Raw genomic sequence first — 21,455 nt, forward strand, 5'->3', positions numbered from 1 at the left:
AGCTTATCCAAGCTTTTGCCGGCCAATTTAGCTTGGCTAAGTGAGACTCTACTGTAGTGGAAAAAAACATGCATAATGGAGCATATCTAAGGTCATTTCTGGATTTAGAATGCCAAATTCCTATACAACCAGCATACGTTTCTTGAAAAGGGTTTTATGACCCTCAGTTTTGTAGTCCTATGTTAGTTGAATATTGCAATGCAATAAGAAATTAAGACCCAAAATACTGTATATTTTATTGATAGTAGCAATATGAGTGTAGCATTCTTCTGCCTATGCCACTCAGTTGTATTACAACATTTGGAAAATCTGAAAGTCACGAACCAAAATCCCTGGCAACTTTCCCATCTCTCTCTCTGAATTCAGCCAGCAAGTACAGTCTCTTCCTAAGGGTTTCCTTACCTATTTAACTAAACCAGTAACTAACAGGTATTACACTGTGATTCACTGTGTCAAAGGCCTTTGCAAGATCAATGACTGGCATGTACAGGGGCTGATTTTGTTCCCTGCATTTTTTTGAAGATGATGATGATGATGAAGAAGAAGAAGATGTAGATGATGAAGATGATGATGCAGTGAGGATCATATCCACTGTTCCTCTGGAAGGGCAGAAGCCATTCTGGGATTCAGGGAGGAATCCACAAGCTTATTAAATGGATGACCAAGAAGATCCCAACAGACTTCAAGGATGGCATTATCATCACCCTTTCATAGATCAATAAGTACTGTTGTAGATAATATATCAGAGGAAAGGAAAAGCAAACCACCTCTAAGTATTCCTTGCCTAAGAAAACCCTAGCAAATTCATGGATTGACCTTAGGTTGTTAGGCAACTTGAAATGCCATCCTTTACTTTACTTTGAGCAGATGACATGAGCCTGGTGTTAAATTCCGAGTAAGGAACCCGGAAGAGGCATATTCTTCTCATTTATATTAGGAAGTGATAACGACTGCTTTTTGACTCAAAGAGGCAAAACAAAAACTCTTTACATTAGAACTATTTACACTTTAAGAACATGAGATGAGTGCTGCTGTATCAGACCAAAGCACTCTGTCCACACAATGGCAAACCAAATGTTAAAGGAAATCTTGCAAGTAGAATGTGAGATCACCATAACCCTCCTGCTTGTGATCTCCAGATATTAGTTTATTTACTAAATGTGGCACCAGAACCCCATTCCTCATGCTGTTGATTCTGTCAATCCACCCCGGGCGTGATCCAACCAGACAGAAAGTAAATAGAACATAAATGGAGGAAGCTGTATCTGATAAACTAAGGAAGTGGAATTTGCTTCAAAGGCAGAAAGCCATGCTCAGCTGGCAAGAGTCATTAATCCGTTTCGCTATCAGTCCTGTGGAAAGGGCACCCACCCTTGTTTGCCAGGCTCCACCTATGGCATAAGGGAAGTTTGCCAAAGCAAACAGAAAAAATGTAGCACCCTGTCTGATTCAACATTGTCCTTGTCATTCTGAAAATGAACACTCTGTAGGCATCAGGATGCTTCATATTCTCCACGTGCACACAGAGACTACTGAGAATTTGATTTTTCATCTGAAATAACTGGAATATATTTAGAGCATTACTTTAGAGTTCAAAATATGGAGTAAATCCCAAGAGCAAGAACCATGGGTAAAGCATGGGAGGGAAAACAATACATTGACTGGGTTGCTCTGAGTCTTTTGGGCTGTATGGCCATGTTCCAGAAACATGTCCATACAGCCCGAAAGACTCACAGCAACCCAGTGATTCCAGCCATGAAAGCCTTCGACAATACATTGAACATCTCTACGGGGAGAAACTGTTCCAAGATACAAGGACATTGGAAAAACTAAGGACCAGGAAAGCAAATCTGCTGTGCTCCCTGACTTTCCTTCTATGCTGCAGAGAAACAGATACTATCCCACAATTTCTCACAGCCAAAAGAGCTTTCAAAACACCACAGGCTCACTGTATTTACAACTGCCTGGAACACAACCTCTTACGAGAGAGAATTCAAACCATCCAGAAAGAACTCACAAACACAGACAAGGAACTGTTGCATCTCCATATCAACAGCAGCCAAAAGATGAATACCCAGAACTGGGACAAAATAGACAACCCAACATACAGAAAAATGGAGAAAGACATGGCTCTCCACACCAACGAATAACAACAAAAATTCCATAAATGCCAAAAGCAGCAGCTGAAACCAGACTGGATGCGTCGCGGACCATCATCAACCTGACAGACAGACAACTCTCTGAAAACCAAGTATCCATTCTAGTGAAAGGAGGCAATTTTGCTATTACCACCACCAGGATCCCAGTAGAAAACATCATTGCCAGTGTCGAATCAGAAATTTACCATCTCCCCAAGGAAGAAGCGGAAAAAATAAGAGGGAAACCAGCAAGGATCCTGAGAAAGTCAAAACTTCCACCCAGCAACACAACAAGGAAAGAAAGTCAAGCCATCAAAGACCTCAACTCAGATCCAGATAACATCATTCTCCCAGCAGGCAAGGGAAATGCCACAGTAATCATGGCATTCTGGAATATGGCCATACAGCCCGAAAGACTTACAGCAACCCAGTGATTCTGGCCTTCAACAATACAACCTTCAACAATACAACACATTGACTCCTTATACCAGGGGTCCCCAAACTTTTTAAACAGGAGGCCGGTTCACGATCCTTCGGACTGTTGGAGGGCCGGACTATAGTTGGCCACCGAGCAATAATAATTAATAACAACAACAACAATAACAACAACAATAATAAAGAGGGTTGGAAGAGACCCTTTGGGCCATTGAGTCCAATCCCCTTCTGCCTTTGTGCGCCAAAAGCATAAGCAAAGCACCCCTGACAGATGGCCACCCAGCCTCAATGTATAATAATAATAATAATAATAATAATAATAATAATAATAATAATAATAAGGGTTGGAAGAGACCCCTTGGGCCATTTAGTCCAATCCCCTTCTGCCCTTGTGCACCGAAAGCACAAGCAAAGCACTCCTGACAGATGGCCACCCAGCCTCAATGTTAATGTTAATGTTAATAATAATAATAATAATAATAATAATAATAATAATAATAATAAAGAGGGTTGGAAGAGACCCCTTGGGCCATTTAATCCAACTCCTTCTGCCTTTGTGCACCAAAAACACAAGCAAAGCATCCCTGACAGATGGCCATCCAGCCTCAATGTATAATAATAATAATAATAATAATAATAATAATAATAATAATAATAATAATAATAATGGTTGTAAGAGATGAAGAGACCCCTTGGGTCATTTAGCCCAACCCCCTTCTGCCCTTGTGCCATGGGGGCCGGATAAATATCTTCGATGGGCCGCATCTGGCCCCCGGGCCTTAGTTTGGGGACCCCTGCCTTATACAGAGAGTCATCTTGGGCTCTTTTAAAGGAAAACATAAGGAAAGGAAAACATAAGGGAAGGCAAAGGGGAGGGAAAGGAAAGGGAAAGGAAAGGAAAACTACAATTTGCCCTTTGTATCCAAAGTTCCTGTATCCACAGGTTCCACTATGCATGACTTGGAAAATATTCTTTTAAAAATTCACAAAATCCAAATCTTAATTTTGCCATTTTCTGTAAGAGACACCATGTTACTACCATGTTATATATAATTGATCTTGAATACCCATAGATTTTGGTATCTTTGGAGGTCTTGGAATTAAACCCCAGTGGATAGGATAACAAGACCCACTTTAAATGTAAGTACAAACACAGGACCTAATTCATGTATAAATGATCTACATAGTCATCACATAACATCAGTTTTAAAGGAATTTCACTTGTTGTCAGTATATTTCAGGTCTGAACTCAAGGTGCTTAGCACAACATTCAAAGCCCTAAACAGCTTGCAATCTCTCCCAATATACTTAATGATTGAAGAGAGATGGAAGCCCTAGAAATGCATAGCTGGATGTTCTGTTATGTAAGAAAATAGCAATTTCTTTATTCACTGATCTTCACTTACCCAGGATTCCTGTACCCTTAACCCCAGCTAATGTGGAGGCCTGACTACACTTGCATTATATTCTGCATATACTCACAACATCACATATGTTAAGCATACAAAGCATACACAATGGAACACTAGTGCAAATCTGTTTCAAACCTTTAATCTACTGAAACGTAGCAAAAACTAACTTTCTTATTTCTTTCTATTTAGTTCCAAGCAAGTTCCCTTTCTCCAGATGGGGCGCAGTTAGCAAAACAGTTGCAACTACCAGAAGGGATTCCTGGTAACTCATGCCATCTGTACCTCATCAGATAGTGTAGTCCAGGATAATCCCCAATGCAACACGTTTGGTTCTTTTTTTGTGCAAACTGCAGGCATCTCTGTGGGGAAATAGTGTTCATTGTCCTCTTATCATGCTGAAGAAGAGATTAAAAAATTCTCAACAGACTCAACAGAGAGAGACTATTTCATCAAGAGCAAGTAATTTAGCAAGATTTCATGCCCATGCCATTACACAATTGGGTACTCTAATATCAGTAGGACATTAAATCTACTTTTGCTTATAATTTAAACTGGCAGTGCCTAAATTTTGGTCCTCCATGTATTTTGGACTTCATCTTTCAGAAGTCCCAGTATATTGAGCCAACAGTCTGAAATTCTGAAAGCTGAGATTCCAAATATCAGGAGAAACAAAGTGCGAGAACCCTGGTCTAAATCTTAAAGGGGCTATTCTGGGTCCTGAAATGTTAAATAGAAATGGGACAGCATTTGTAACCATGGAAAAAATACTGTTTTATGAACTTGTGGTATATTGATAACACCTGGGTATGACGGTGAATGTCATGATGCAACACCTAAGGAGTTGTGGCAATGGCTAAGTCATAACCATGTGAAGGTTATTGCAAAGGAATTGCGCATCAGCCAGTGTCCTTACTGATGACCTCTCAGCAGGTGGCTACATAAGGAGGATGAAATAATCCATCTTTCTCTCTCCTGCGTGATTCAATGTGAGTATCTGTCTGTGTCGTATGTAACTATTTGATTCTCAGATTGTTTGCAAGTACAAGGAAAGTGAATCTGTGTATCCTGTGAATCTGCATATATTGCAACAGTGAAGATTAAAGCCTCAGGATATTTTGGATGAAACCCATGGGTTTACTAAACAGTGTGTGTAGATAAGGTCAGATGTTGGCAGTTGGACTCTGCTGATAGACAAGCTGAAACACATGTTTTTCTGTGAAAGAACTCTGCTGCATTTTGCTTGCTTTTGGGACACTTGATATAAACTATAAATCACTTCACAACCAGAACATCCTGTGACATAAAAAGCTCAGCCTCCTGGAGTTTGAAGTTCAGGCTGAAACCAAGAATGGATGTAAGCCCTACTGAAAGGATTACCTGTTACTGATCTCTACACAAGTCCATTCTCTGTTCCAAGCAGAAACCCAAAACTTCATCCTTGTTAAAAGTATGATAAACTCTCAGAGAAACTTCAGAATGTCACTAATATGCATTAGTGCTGGTCCAATATCCTTTTAAGCCTAAGGGTAGCCTACACGTTGAAAAGGATCATATTGCAACCATCTGTGATAACTAAACTATTTCTAGCTCCTCTGTCCATGGATTATTGTTCCTTAAACCGATACAGAAAGCCAAGCCAATGCATATACATTACCATTGTTAGAAAGGCAAATGACCCAGAAACATAGCTGATATAGTTCAGACTAGATTGTTTACTTTTATATTGATCACAGTCAAAGAAGCAAGTTTTTCAATGCTGAGAAAACATATGGTTTACTGTAAAGATTAGTTGATGCAAATAGCAGTCTGGCATGCAATATCTGGTATGCATCTAGTCTTAGGGAGGACTTTGCCATGTTACTTGTCTCATTATTCACATTAAGTGCTAAATAAATACTATATTTATTTAAGAGGTTGACTCTTTTCTTAGCCCAAATCCACAAAGTCACTCTTTAATTTCTGTGTCACTTCACATCTTATACTATTGTATTTGTTTAATGGACCTAATGTGCTTTTGAAATAATCACAGTTATGCAAGGTGTAATTATCATATGAGATTATTTCTACTTTTCCTAAGGAACGGTGAAGCTCAGGGCTTTGGTTTTATCCTCTCTTAATTCATTATGTATCTTTTTTCTCTTGTTGGACCATTGTGCCATTTTCAGTTATCATCATGTGCCAACATTATAGAATATGCTAGACATGCACCTTGGATGGGGACAATTATCTTTAGCAAAACAGTTCAAAAACCAGCAACCATAGCAGCAGTTCTGGACCCCAAAACACCAGTTGCCAAATGAAAAGCCCCAAAGACAAATTGTCATCAAAGATATTGTACTTGCACAATCTCTGCTGCCCTGTGACAAGGGCCAACAGATGACCCAAGAAGCCAACAGTGTTCCTTTCAGTCTTACTGAACAGGCTCTAAACTCCCTTCCCAGTTTTATCTAAACTAGAGCTATCCAAGGTGCTAAATCCTAACTGCAAGATAGGTTTAGCACCTTGGAGAGCTTCTTAAAAGTCTGGACCAAAACCAGGAGTGTATTCCCTAACATTGGAGGCAACTGCTTCTACTGGCTGAGCTGCTATCAACAGCCTACTGAACAACCTGCAGCTATAAGACACCTCACTCAGAGCCAAGCAGGAGACTAAACTGAACTGTGGAAATGTATGGTATGTTGGGACCAGAAGTCAGGTAACTTAATGGCATTTGGTCATATCAGTATTTTCAAGTAACCATGGTTTCAGATAGCAGGAAGCACATCCCTTGCAGATAGGAGAGTCCTACTGTAATTTTTGTCCTGTTGTTGCCTCTAGTCAAACAGGTTTCTCAGGTTATTCAAACACACACACCTTCCCTGCAAAATGCTATATATCTCATTTGGATCACAGGCAAAAGTGAGAAGTGTGGAGACACAGACCAAGACATTCTTTTCAAATTGCCTTTTACTATCTGGAGAAAAGAGAAGCCTCTTTTTGTTACACGTGTACTGTAAAAAGCAGCTAAATTGCAGTACTGTACCAGGTGACAGATTTTCTAATTCATATCTCATAATCATTGTTGTACCCTTACGCTGCAGAGACACCTTAAAACCACACTGGAGTCCCAGGCTATAAGCAATGCAAGCTGTTTATTGAAGATAATATACGAAATAGCAAATCAAAGTTCACAGCCCGGGCTGTGGCACAGGCTGGTAGCAGTCAGCTGCAGCCAGCTGCAACAAATCACTCTGACCAAGAGGTCATGAGTTCGAGGCCAGCTCGGAGCTGCGTTTGTCTCTGTCTTTGTTCTATGTTAAGGCATTGAATGTTTGCCTTATATGTGTAATGTGATCCGCCCTGAGTCCCCTTCGAGGTGAGAAGGGCGGAATATAAGTACTGTAAATAAATAATAAATAAAGTCAATAAAACAAAGTTTTAGTCCCCAAGGTACAAGACACTTGAGAATCTTGAAGCAAGGATCCATAGAAAACCAAACACAAGAATAAACTTCAATCAAGGTAATCAAAATTAGTCCAAGGAACAGGATCATGAACTGGAACAAAGAACAGGATCAAGGACTGGAGCAAAAAAACAGGATCTTGAACTGGAACAAGAGATTCACAATGCAAGGCTTTCAGGAACATGACATGACAATCCAAAATACCCAGGAACAGGAACAACAACTGGAACAAAACTCAAAATACGAGGCTTACAAGAACTTGCCATGAAAGTCCAAAGGCAACATGAAACAAGAGTCCATGAAGCAGGAACAAACCTCTCAATGAGCAAAGTTACCACCCCTGAATTCTTTCTCAGAAGCAGTTCCTCTTAAAACTAGAATCAAGGCCTCTTTCCGTGGGAAGTTTGCTCAAAACCCTTTCTCATTAGTAACCGTTTGCTCCTTTTCAAAACCTCCCTTTCTTGTCTCTGCTGACATCTGCTTTGTTTCTGTCAACCTCATTACTCTTATCAAGACTGGAATGCCCATCTGCCAAGGGATAACTCGACCTTGAGTCTCCCAAGGAATGAGGATCAAGCTGCCTGTTTGAAACCATTGTATCCCTGCTCCCAGAATCCTCAGGAACAGCAGCCTCAGGTGCAGGTACAATCACAGGCTGAACAGGCCCAAACTCAGACTCATCTGACAGCTCAGGTGCAGGCTGGGATACAACAATCACCAAGCCAGGACTTGACTGAATAGCAGGGCAACCCTTTCACATACCTGGTGGCCTGTTAACAGCAAGGTTCCGGAAGTGGCTTCCTTTGATCATTTCTACCGATAATCGCCCTGTTGTAGCATTGTAAGACAAGCCGACCAGTAGTTCTGGAACCCCTCCATGTGACAGGGACTGATTTGAAGAAGCGCTGTCACTGTGAGAGATGGCAGACAGGCTGATTTGGGAACCCCCACTCTGCAGAAAAGGTTGGAAAGGAAATGGGAAGGAAGGGAGAGATAAAAAGAGAGAGAGACCATTTTCGATGGAATGAAATCTTCTTGCTTTTCATTTAACATCAGACTTAACGTTGCCAAAGTCAGGACTCTGGCATTAAACTTCCCAGCCAATATGGCATATAGCAAAAGTCAGTTTGGACCATAGCTCCAAAATTTTCTCCATCTGCCTAGTATTGGAGTGATCTGTTGCAACAAATGTAAAGAGTCTTGTAACACCATGCAGTCTATCAAGTTTTATTTGGCTTAAATTCTTGTGGATACCTTTCCATTGCATCTGATTAAAGCTTACGCTCCATTAAACTTGTTAGTCTCTCAGGTGTCATCTGATTTGTCACAATCCAAAAGAATGTTTTCCAAGCTCTGGGAAAAACAAACACTTACCAAGAAAATTGCAACCGACATAATAGTGCCCTGCCACATCTTAAATATTTAACAACAGAGGCTCTTGTGGAACATTAAACACTAACACATTTTATTTGGCATAAGCTCTCATGGAAGCGGCTGCAGTCCACCAAGGCCTGCCAAGTAATAATGGCTAGTCTTTATGGTGCCACATTCATTTTTTGCTGCAATAGATTAATACAAGTAACTACCCACATCAAAATTAAAGACTTAAAACACCTGAACTTCTATAGGCCAGATCCAGATTTGGCAGCATCCTGTTGGTGTTTTGCACTCAAGCAAATCCCCTTAATGTCTGCTGTTGTGCTATTTTTCCCAAGTCATAATGTCTGTTATTTAGTTCACAGTTCCCAAAGGGTTATGCATGCAGTTTTTCCTTCTTAGATATTGTGTAACTATTTCTCAGTGCTTCCAGTATACTATTTGATTCATTAGGATTGTCAGAGTTATTTGTCTATTTAGCCTATTATTACCTGATGTGACTGGCCACAACTTCAATAACTTTCTTACTATTTTTTCTCATCCTCCATCCCCCTTTTTGTAGGAGACAGTAGGGGCTGGAAGTGAGCAAAATAGCCAAACTTAATATATATATACACACACACACACACACACACACACACACACACACTAGCTGTGCCCGGCCACGCGTTGCTGTGGCGAAGTATGGTGGTATGGAAAATAAAGTATCTTATATTATCTGCTTAGAACTGGATTATATGAGGCCCCTTCTACACAGCTGTATAAAATGCACACTGAAGTGGATTATATGGCAGCATGGAGTCAAGATAATCCAGTTCAAAGCAGATAATATAAGATTATAAATGGGTTATATAGCTGTGTGGAAGGGCCTTGCGTCTGCACTGCCATATAATCCAGTTAAAATCAGATAATCTGTATTTTATAGGCAGTGTGGAAGAGGCCTAAGTGAGGCCTAACTCAGCCTGTCCCCTTGCTGGAGACCAAGTGGGCGGAGCTTAACCTTCTAACTGGCAGCAATTGGATAAAAACAATTATCCCTCTCCCTCTAATTAGGACTTCGTTTTTCTTTTCTTTCTGTTGTATGAACGTAGAGGCATGGATGAGGGGTTGTGCTGCCAAGTTTAGTGATTCTGGGATGTGTAGTTTTGTTGTTTTGTCCTAGGCCAAAATTTCATTACCCTTTTATATATATAGATATATATATCACACAGACACACGGACACACAAAATACCACTGTTCACCCTGCCTGTTGTAGACAGACACACACAGCTATGGTTGGATGAGAAAGAGCAGAATTCCATTCTTTCACACCTCAAACTTTATTGTGTTATATTCACTGCATAAGTTCTGCTGCACACTGACACCATCAGTACATTTCTTCAAACCTCTTTCACCACCCTTCTAATGGCGATGTTGCTATAAAACCTTCCAGGTAGAAATAGAACAAGGGGCTGGCAGTCATAAAATGCTATTAAAAGGAGCTTCTTTCTCAGAGGCTTTGTTAACTGAGGTCATATCTGCTACTGAACTCTAGATGAGGGTATGTGCTAGTGACCTCTAGCTGCTCCCTTTCGGACAGCTGATAAAGACTTAAGTTGGAAATATATATTACCTACATATATCTGGAACAAAAGGTCAGCAAATGTGATGGGTTTTTTTTAGCCTAGAAAACATCAATAGTTTGGAACGGGTGAGTTGGGAAGGGATGCCATATGGGGATAGAGGGAGAGAGGCTGGTTAACCCTCTGCCTGGCTAGAACTTCACAGTGTGATAGAATGGGTTGAACTGGATGGTCCTTGCAGCCCTTCCAATTCTATCATTAATTTCATAGCAATCATCTTAGATGGAAAGAGAGTCCAAAGTTGTGTCTGCTCATCTCCAGCCCAGCAGACTTTATACTGTATATACTCGAGTATAAGCCTAGTTTTTTAGCCCTTTTTTAGGGCTGAAAAAGCTCCCCTCGGCTTATACTCGAGTGAGGGTCCTGGCCGGCTTCTATTCAGGTCGGCTTATACTTTGTCAATTTGATATAGACACAGGGTCTATTCCCAACCCAATTTGCACTTTCAAGAATTTGCAGCACTTTATCAGTCACCTCATGTTTACGATATGTATATGGTGCATCTTACCCAGTCTACTTTTACAACCTCTCCATTTTAATCCATGTTTTTATTAGTTCTTGTCATTTGTTGTTTTTTTTTTTTGGCTAATGTTTAAATTTTTATAATTGTGCACGTATTTTGTCTATCATTGTGTTTTATATTGCTATTGTTTTTAATCGGGCTTGGCCCCATGTAAGCCGCCCTGAGTCCCCTTTGGGGAGATAGAGGCGGGGTATAAATTTATTTATTTATTTATTTATTTGCAGTATTTATATTCCGCCCTTCTCACTCTGAAGGGGACTCAGGGCGGATCACATTATGTACATATAGGGCAAATATTCAATGCCTATAAACACATCGAACCGAGACAGAGACAACAGACAGACAGACGCAGAGGCAATTTAACATTCTCCTGAGGGGATGTTCGATTCTAGCCACAGGGGGGAGCAGCTGCTTCATCATCCTCTCTGATGGCACTTCCTCACTTCCTCATTCCAACGTTGTAAATTAGTTAAACTTGCCTCCCCACTTTTGTAAGTGGTACCTTATTTCCTACTTGATAGATGCAACTATCTTTCGAGTTGCTAGGTCAGCAACGAGCAGGGGCTATATTTTATTTTTAATTGACGGGTGCTCACCCCGCCACGGGCTGGCCTCGAACTCATGACCCCATGGTCAGAGTGATTTATTGCAGCAGCTGTTTACCAGCCTGCGCCACAGCCTGGTCCCCACCCTCGTCTTATACTCGAGTCAATACATTTTTCCAGTTTTTGTGACCAATTTAGGTGACTCAGCTTATATTCGGGTTGGCTTATACTCGAGTATATATGGTACATTCAGATTTTGGAAACAATATTGTGAATGGGCCTAAAGCTAGCATTTAACAGTGGTTTGACCACTGGACTATGACTGTGGAGACCAGGATTAAACTCCCTAGTCTGTCTTGAAAATCCACACTCTTGGTCACCATAACTCACAAATGACTTGACAGCACAGACCAACAATAATGAGAGTCTCTTGAACTCTCTTGTCTTTTCAACCCCAGTGAATGATAGCAATTCATGTGAAGATAGCAAGACATGTGAAGAGCCAGCCTCAACTGAAAATGGACTTACACACAAATTGCTTCTTGGCTCCAAAACCAATGTCACCTTCATTTCTCCCTCTTGATTGAGGTTGCTAAGATAAAAGAGCTGTTCACCCATCATCCTCTCCTTGATCATTTTGCGCACGGAGTAAAGCCGGAAGCGGATGGCGTAGCGGCTCAGCTCCTCGGGAGACAACTTGGTAAAGGTGACCTTGTCCTTGAATGCTGGGCTGGGGCCTCTCTGCACACTGGTCTTTCCCCTCTGCTTCTTACTGGGCATCAGGACCACATGGACCTGCCAAGTGCTCACTCCGCTGCGGTCCTTGTCAGGAATATCCTTCGCCTCCAGGACAGTCACCAGCAGCTTCTGGGTCGAAGGTCTATAATCAAAGATGATATCTAGGTCTCCACACTTACAAATGGGTTCACGGGGGCTAGGATGAGCCGGCAGCACATTTGCTCCTTCGTGTTCCTGTTAAGAAAGAAAATAAAAAGGGAGAAGAAAAGCAGATGGGATATCACAGGGAGGAAAGCAAGAAAGAAAATTGCTGAAGTTTAGACATTCTATGATGATTTCATTTTGGCAGGAAAGGTGAGGTTCAAAAGATCTACCATGTTCCCTTGGGGTGTTCAGGGAGCATTTACTCTTCTATATAGAAAGGAGGAATTAATCTGTTAAACCAGGAAGCATCAGAAATGCAAATGAAAAACAGGGCAAGGAAGAGGGTACTGTGGTCTGAGAAACAGGAAATAATAGGTACAGGGCTTGAAGGAAATATGAGCGGGAGATGAAGGGAGTTGGAATATCTAAGAAACCCTCACACGTAATGCATTCAGCTTAAGGACTGGGCACTGTTTCTCTGTTAAGTAAGGAAAGAAGGTCCACGTTTATAGAGAAAACTCTTTATTAATGGCTAATATGACATACATATGAGTACTAAGATAAACAACAGGTTTCTGATAAGCCTTTCAGGTACACTCATCTGCCTTTCTGCAAAACGTTTAAGTGATGAAACAAAACCAAGGCAGAGGGGGGGAAAGGACAGATAAGCAGACAGGTGATCCGTTTCCTGGGTGGGTGTGCTTTCTGTTCAAAGGTGCTTTTTAATCTTGGACTAGAAAAGGTTGCTATAGAGATCACTCCTTTCTATTTAAACATGAGCACGCTATAAAAGAACAGGCTATTCAAGGGAACAGAGCAATTCTGCACGACTTAATGGTTTTACTGCTAGTACTATTTTTTCCAACACCTTGTAATTTTTTTGTTATTTTCTTGTTGTAGATCACTATGTGCAGCTTGTATGTTGCCTTGATATTGTTTTTAATATGGAAACACTAGGCATTCTAGACAAAAAATCATGAATTATTTTTTAAAAAAAACAATTATGACCTATCAGGCCAGATTCAGCTGATTTGACATGCCCTGTGTCCTGTCAGAGGCTCACCAAAACCCTCTCCTTCTACCATTCAGCCTTGGGAAAGCAATAAAAGCAGGATGATTCTGACACCTTGAATCTGGACATGAATGGGTTCATTGTGGATAGGTTGGACTTGGAGGTCTTTCATTTATGGGGTCAGCATAAGTCAAAGTCGATTGGATGGCAGTTAACAGCAACTGATACTTATGGTATGCAGAATAACACACTAAAAGATGTGCAACAAAACAGCCTAGCAGTGACAAGAATGGGAAAAAACAGAGCTTGGGAAAGTTTACATTTTTTGTACTACTGCTTCCAGGTTGCCCCAGCTATCTCTATGTGTGCATGTTCTGTAATTCTACTTCACAGGGTTGTTTTGAGGAGAAAGTAAGGAGGAGATCAAGTAATCTGAGAAGTTTATTTTTGTGCTACAACACCCTAAATCTCACAGTTCTGGTAGGCTATTTTCCTTAGTGACCAGTGTGTAACCAAATTTTTTAAGGAACTGGAGATTAGACATCCCTTACTCTTCTTAAAACACACTTCATTCCAGTCTTTGTTTTAGATATGTCTTCCAGTAGTCCTGTTACTTATAAACAATACCCCTACACACATATTTCTTAAGACTCTCAAGTGCCAAATTCAATATTCTATCTCCCAAGAAAAATGGCTGGTTGTCTGTGTTCAGCAATTACTCACAGTTGAGAGAACTGAGGATCTATATTGCCTGTAGCAGCTCAAGGAGTGGTTGTATATGGGATCACCTGATTCCCCAGGATCAAGAAATTATGCTGGGTGCACTGTTACTTACAGGAAACTAAATGAGTTGCACAAAGAGTCCTTCCATCATTGTAAAGAAAGAGTATAATGCAGAACATCGGAAATGCTCTATAAATCCATTAAATGTTCCATCTTTTGGGGGAGCATGAAATTATAGTGAAGCTACAGAAATGCACCCTATACTCAAATATATCCATCTGGAAGATGAAGCAAAAAGGAAGTGCACAGGAGCCAAATCTTTTCCCTAGACAAATATTTGTTTTTTCATATTCTCTTTTTAATTTCAACTAGTGTCATCAGGGCAGTGAACCTACTGTAACTTTTAGTTTGGCTTGCAAAGGTGCTATCCATGGTGCTGAAATCAGTTGGGGAACATGTTTCAGCACCTTGGGTAGGACTTTCAGAATTTAGGTTAAAATTCAGAGCAAATCCACTGCTGCAATGACACTGAAACCACTAGCCACTACAGTCTCCAACTGTGCACCATCTGAGTATAGGAGGCACTGCTATTCTTTTGAATATATATATCTATTTCCTAGGTATAAGCCCAGTTCCCAATAGTGTGGTCAGAATAGCATTATTCCAACTGGCCTTTGGAACTGGAAACTGGCACTCCTGGTAGGCAGAACAGTAATTAACAATCACAATACATGGATAGATAATGATAAAAAGAAGATGAGAGAGAGACTGAACCCTGAGAGTATATCAGCTAATTTTCAGCTACATAGGTTTATAGTTGTGTTGTTGTTGTGACTCCACACTTTCCAGTAATTTGTGACCCATGCTGACCCTATAATGTGTTGCAGCATGTAAAAATCAGATGGTGTGTTTGTGAACAGGAAAATTTCAAAGCACCAAGATGATTGGCTGGGTCACACCCAAGGAGCTAACTAAGCCTAGGAGTTTTGGCTACAGGTACAGTTTTTGCTGGAGCTCAGTTTGGAAAGGAGAGGTTTTGCTCCTGGGCTGCTGGAGGAAGACATTGTCGCACCTCAGAATAGTTCACCTTGCTATAGATACCCAGGCACACACGGGAGAAAGTCTTTTATAGTTTTATTGAGCAAAAGCAGATATAAATCAAAGCAGGCAATAAAAAAGTCAATAGAAATCCAATAGTTCATAAGCCATAATAATCCACAAGTCCATTAGCCAAAACAGTAAACGATAGATCCCAAAGAACAAAGGCCCAAAGGTTTCAAAGATCCCGGAACAGAAATCTTCTCTTAGGCATGAAGCAGAACATCCACTCAGATGAAGTGAGAATTTGCTTTGACAAAAATTTATTTCCAAACACACACTTTTAAAAGCACCCCAGAAATGCATTTCTCTTTCCTGTGGAGGCTTCTCTCTTCCCCGCCAATCTCACACTCCTACGAGGCTGAACTCCCTTCCATAACAACCGGTCCACCCTAGATAATTCAAGGTTCTCGTTATCTTGCACCTGAACTGGGGCTGAAGACATCTCTTGCTCATTAATTCCTATGGGAATGTCATTCTGGCTGTTATCTATGGCCTGTGGCGTCAACAGTTCATTCTGCTCAAGCTGCATTTCTCGAGCCTCTGAATCAGCCTGTATTATTCCCATGCCATCCACCTGAAATTCATTCTGCATCCCATCATCTAGCTCTTGTATCTGAAACCCAGAATCCCCTTCTTCATCCTCACTCTGGCTATGCTGTGGCTGAGTCACAACAGACATTTTACATGGACATCTAAGGACTATTTGAATCTCTCTCAAAAAGACATTGTGTGAGTGAGTGCAACTGCTCATATGAATGTATATATGTTGCTCTGCATTTTAAAGAGTAAACTTGTTATTTACTGTTCATCTGCATAGCATATCTTTTCTTTGACAAGACAATGTGTCGACTGATCAAACATGAAGTACATGTGATTTTCACTCAGCTACATAATGAACCTATCACAGGGTTTTCTTGGCAAGTTTTGTTTAGGAGAGGTTTGCCATTGATTTCCTCTAAAGACTTAGAGAATTTGAGTTGTCAAAGGCCGTCCCCATGGCCAAACAGGGATTCAAACCCTCATCTCCAGAGTTATTGTCCAATGCATAAAGCATTCGTGCTAGCTTGTCTGACTGGAAGTGGCATAACACAATTTCTGGTCACCTTTTGAGATATTGTATGGGGATGTTATTACTGTTTCAGGCTGAGGGGCTTCCCCAAAACAGAACATTTAACATCCTCTCCTCCATCCCAGTGGACTTTTTTTTCTTTTTTCTTTGCAGATTCATATGTTATTTGAGTGATTATATTCCTTCTGCTTATGTGATTGTTTTAGTCAATTGTTATGTTTTGTTTTTGTTTTTAATTCTTATAGCGTTTTATAGTGTTTTCAGTTTTTTATTGTACAATGTTTTATGCTGATTTTATATTGGAAACCGCCCTGAGTCCCTTTCGGGAGAGAGGGCAGTATACAAATAAACTTTTACTTACTTACTTACTACTTACTAATTTGGATATTTCGAAATTATTTTAACAGTAAACAAATGGAGATGCAGTGGACCAAACCACATGCCGCCTACAGGCCACATCCAAATCCTACCTCTGAGCTATAGGAATTGGTGGCAGAGAAAACACAGAACTAGTCTCTTGGTTTCAGATCCCACAACCCCAAGCACTACTCCATTTTAATGTGTAGATATGTTTTTCCCCTTAGAAATACTTGCAGTGTGAAATACATTATTTACCAGGGTTGCGCATGCTGAATAAGTTTCTCATGAAAGAACTGTTCTTTGCTATAGTCCAACAGGGAAAGATGTCATGAAAGTTAGATTTAGTTGAGTACAGCCTTCAGTACAATGCACCCCTGCTTCCAGAAATGAATTTATGTGAGCCAGCTAGATATAAGAAAAGCAAGCAGGGGAAAAGAGCATAAAAGGAGGAGTGGGGAGGGAGCCAATATCAATCTGACAAAGAAGGCAATTATGAGAATGGCCCTGAAATGGCATTTGTAGCCGCACTGCCAAAGTGCAGTTCTCATTTCCGAATAGGTGGGTATTTCAATGGCATTCGGAGATGCTGGGGTATTTTTAGAATGTCAGAGGTGCAGATTCAGCCTTTTATTTGAACTACATGATGCAGCCAGATGGAAGCTCTTCAGAGAAGACAGATCGAAATCCGGAAGAATGTAATATTAGGCTGAAACTTTGCTGATCAGTTCAGAAATACAGACATGCCACAGTGAAGCTTAGTTTTACAATCTTTTCATGCTCTTACATCCCACCTTTCCCCCTCTTCTTTCTTATCTGGTGTCGAGGCGGGACACCAAAGTCACTGATTTCCCTTTCCTTGTGTTCATCAGCACAGTGATGGATCATGCCATGAGCTCCTGGCTACCACAAGTGCTCTGTTGATCTTGGACCGTGCCCATGAACTAGTAGATCCAAGCCTAGTAGACCTATTGCTTTTGAATAACAATTAGCAGCACTAATTATTATTATGTACGCTGGAACTCAATTGACAGGCCCAGTCTTTTAGACTCCAACATGCCTATCTGTATTTTATAAGTGTTTTTATGAATGTCTGATATAATTTAATAACTTTTTAATTGATTCACAATGTATTGTACAATTCTATATATGTGTTTTATTGTAAGCTGCCCTGAGTCCCCTATTGGGTGAGAAGGGCAGGATATAAATATTGTAACAAATAATAAAATAAAATAAATTGAGATTTCAGGAGGTCTTGGAAGGTTTTATGGTTGGTATCACCAACAACCAGCAAGAAGGCAATGATGGAAAGACAGAGGGAAGTGGATACACTCCCGTGCCATCTACAGAACAACAACAACAAATGTGTTGCATCAACAACATCAAATGTGCTCTGGGCAGACCTACAACAGGCTAAACTGTATAAATACACTCCTGTTTTATGAAAGCTTTTGCTACCAACGCCGTTCCCTAAAGCGCTACAATATTCTCTTGCATATTGAAATTCCAGACTAACCCATATATATGCCAGTTACATAATTAGTCTCCAAGGTGATACAAGTTCCTTTTGCATACTGATATTCCAAACTAACCCATATATATAACAGTTACATAATTGTGGGGGTCATATCAAGAGTGAAGCTGGAATCAGAAAATGACAGTTCTAAAACTGGCCATAAAGCTTCAAAAGGCTGGTTTAGTAATGTCTTATTGTACCATCCTTGTATGGGATGTTGGTGTAGAGTGTCTTTGCAGAAGCAGGAATGTTGTTTCCTTGGAAGCTGTAGATCAGTGGTTCTCAACCTGTCGTTCCCAGATGTTTTTGGCCTACAACTCCCAGAAATCTCAGCCATTTTACCAGTTGTTAGGATTTCTGGGAGTTGAAGGCCAAAAACAACTGGGGACCCCAGGTTGAGAACTACTGCTGTAGATGGTATTGCTCATGGAGCTTGATTATAGGTGCATTTGGTTGGAGTATTGAGTCTTTATATCCAGACACCCCAACAGTGACAGTGCCAATGTTTGAAACAATAGACCGATTGGGTTCACCTGCTTTGTGTGTTTGAGGTAATAGACATCTGCTGGTTGGCCAAGATTTCCAGGATGTGGATTTAGTCCTTTCTTTTATCAATTTGCTATTTGGATACTAAGGAACTATGGTGCTCCGTATCCTTTGGCACAATTTCCAGAATCCCGTAGGCAGCATGCCGAGTAAAACATTTGAACATCTGTGCTCTTTAGTGATTTCCTATTCCTCAACAGGGTTTTTTTTTAATAGGGGCCTTCAAACTGTGGTAATTTCAGTAATTTCAAATTGATGACCACAGTCCTTCCTTTTCCTGTCTTTTCAATTACAATCTTGAAATGCAACGTCATTTTATTTAAGGCTGTGGACGGCACCACACTTCATACATGAGATGATGCGGGTAAATTAAGCCTCTTGTTGGTTAACTCACTGACCTAGGGCTCTTCCCTAGAGAAAATAATGTGGTGGTAGCATTAGAACTACGGTCTTTGTAGGATTCAAGCCAAAAACTGAAGGAAAATAGAACTGCCACTGTAGGCAACATTCCTTTGCTTGTTACGCCGCATCTATGGGAATTTTTTAAAAATTTTCATTCCTTTGCAAACAGGCTTATCTCTTAATAACTGTCAACTAAGGGAATGGAAGAAGAGAAGCATCTGCAGCTGCAGAATTTGTAAAGCCTTGAACACTCTCATTTCTCAATCTCCTTTACAGCAATCATACAATGTCCTGATCTCTAAATTCTGACAAGCAAAATTACTCTATGATCATTAAAAGGATGCATGCTCTCTGGCCCAGTAAAGCATTTGATGTTCTCCTCTCAACTGTTTACTTGTACAATGGAATCAATACTCAACTATCTCACAGGGAGAATAACTATTTACATTAAGAAATATCTGCAAGCATATGTTTACACTCATTTGATAACATTCATACCATAAGGATGTCAGAGTAATTTGCAGCGCAGCAGTAGTTGGATGGAGTCAGTGGAATGCAGAATGAAGAGACATCAAAGACGATGGTAAAACTATATACAAAGTTTTACTAACTTCAGTAATAATCAAGACAAACAGACTTGCAGACAATGGACACAGGACTTGACTCTCACTCTAAGCAGACAGCACTCGACTCCGAACAGAACTGATGCAATCAGTAATGTACAAACACTTGTGTCTGGACACTCCCCAGTTCCAGCCATCCATCAAGGACACCACAGCTTCTTAGTAATTAACTCTTTACAGACAGAGGCGGTTCAACCACCAGGCCAACTAGGCAGTTGCCTGTGGCGCCATCTTGTTGAGGGCACCATCGAGGCAACACCTGTCTCCTGCGGCCTGCCTTCGCAAGGTATTGAACTGCTTTTTTGTTGATTTGTTGTAAAACATGATATTTTAGTGCTTAATTTGTAAAATCTTAATTTAATTTGATATTTAATAGGCTTTTCCTTAATCCCTCCTTATTATCAAACATTTTCGCCTATCCAACGCTGTTATTTTTCAGTGATTGGTTGGGGGGGGGGGGGGCAAAATTCTGTTCGCCTACACTTGAAAAATACCTAGGGCCGGCTCTGTTTACAGACTATAGTACACTCTGGATTATGCAATCAGTATGCAATACAAGCAAGAAACAAATTTCATTTAAACACTACCAATACACAAATCCCACATTAACAAAGGAAAGTGTCGTATTTGATGGTACATACTCCCTGTTGGCATCCTACTTGCCATTACATTTTTACTATTTAGTAGGAAGAAGGCCAAAACAATTAAACCAGTTCAAGTCTATAGTATAAGCATCTCCATGTAGTACTATTACAAAGGGCCCTTGGTATACACTGGGGTTGGTTCCGGGAACCCAACAAATACCAAAATCCATGGATGCTCAAGTTCCAGTATATGCAAAGACTTGGCAAAATAGTGTATTTTATTTAAAACAGCAAACTCAAAGTTTGCTTTTTGAATTTTTAAAAAATGTTTTCAAGTTGTGAATGCAGAATGTATGGATATGGAGGACTGGTGGTATATATCAGGCATGGGCAAACTTGGGCCCTCCAGGTGTTTTGGACTTCAACTCCCACAATTCCTAACAGCCTACCGGCGCTCCATGCAGTCATGCCGGCCACATGACCTTGGAGGTGTCTACGGACAACGCCGGCTCTTCGGCTTAGAAATGGAGATGAGCACCAACCCCCAGAGTCAGACATGACTGGACTTAACGTCAGGGGAAACCTTTAGTTGTAGTTCACTTTATTATGGTCAATGACCAGCTCATAAAAAGCGGGACACAGTCTTTTAAAGGTATTAACTAATGCATACGACATAGTAAACCCAAAAACAACCATCTTGGATAAGACTTCATAGAATCAAAGCATACCACTGTGCAAGAACAACTTGTTTCACCTTACCTCCGGAGTCCATGCTGAGGAGCTGTCAGTAGCATCATTCATCTCGAATCCTTGATTGCTAAAAGCTGTCTCCATTTCTAAGCTCCCTTCAGTTTCTTGGCGTCTGAGGCTCGGCTTTGCACCAACCTCCATTTCGGGGTCCTTCGTTTGCCCTGAGCCTCTACTTTCTGATGCAGTTCTTGAATCGAAAGATAGACGGTCATCTTCATGATAAGAGAGGTTGTCTTGGTAACTCAGTTGGCTGAACCCATCCAGATCTAACACATTTCAAGAACAGAGGGGGAAAAGATCATTTTTGGAAGGAGGATTAGTATCACCATTTATGTTGTTCATGTTTGAATACACTGCAGTCCCGGGTCTGGAAGTGATAACTATGTGTGAGACAG

At 40.6% G+C, this 21,455-nt stretch overlaps 1 protein-coding gene across 3 annotated transcripts in view; it reads right to left on the reverse strand.

The window, feature by feature from the left end:
• syt16 (synaptotagmin 16) overlaps positions 1-21,455 on the reverse strand; it is a 141,669-nt gene that overhangs the window by 7,543 nt on the left and 112,671 nt on the right. For all 3 annotated transcript variants that reach the window (XM_062968584.1, XM_062968585.1, XM_008121418.2), the window contains 3 exons: positions 21,070-21,326; positions 12,024-12,467; positions 8,190-8,379 (listed from right to left, as the gene is read on the reverse strand). In XM_062968584.1, the coding sequence (XP_062824654.1) occupies positions 8,190-8,379; positions 12,024-12,467; positions 21,070-21,326 (891 nt within the window). The remainder of the gene's footprint in view (positions 1-8,189; positions 8,380-12,023; positions 12,468-21,069; positions 21,327-21,455) is intronic.

Source organism: Anolis carolinensis, chromosome 1, assembly GCF_035594765.1.
Source record: "Anolis carolinensis isolate JA03-04 chromosome 1, rAnoCar3.1.pri, whole genome shotgun sequence".
Lineage (NCBI taxonomy): Eukaryota > Metazoa > Chordata > Lepidosauria > Squamata > Dactyloidae > Anolis > Anolis carolinensis.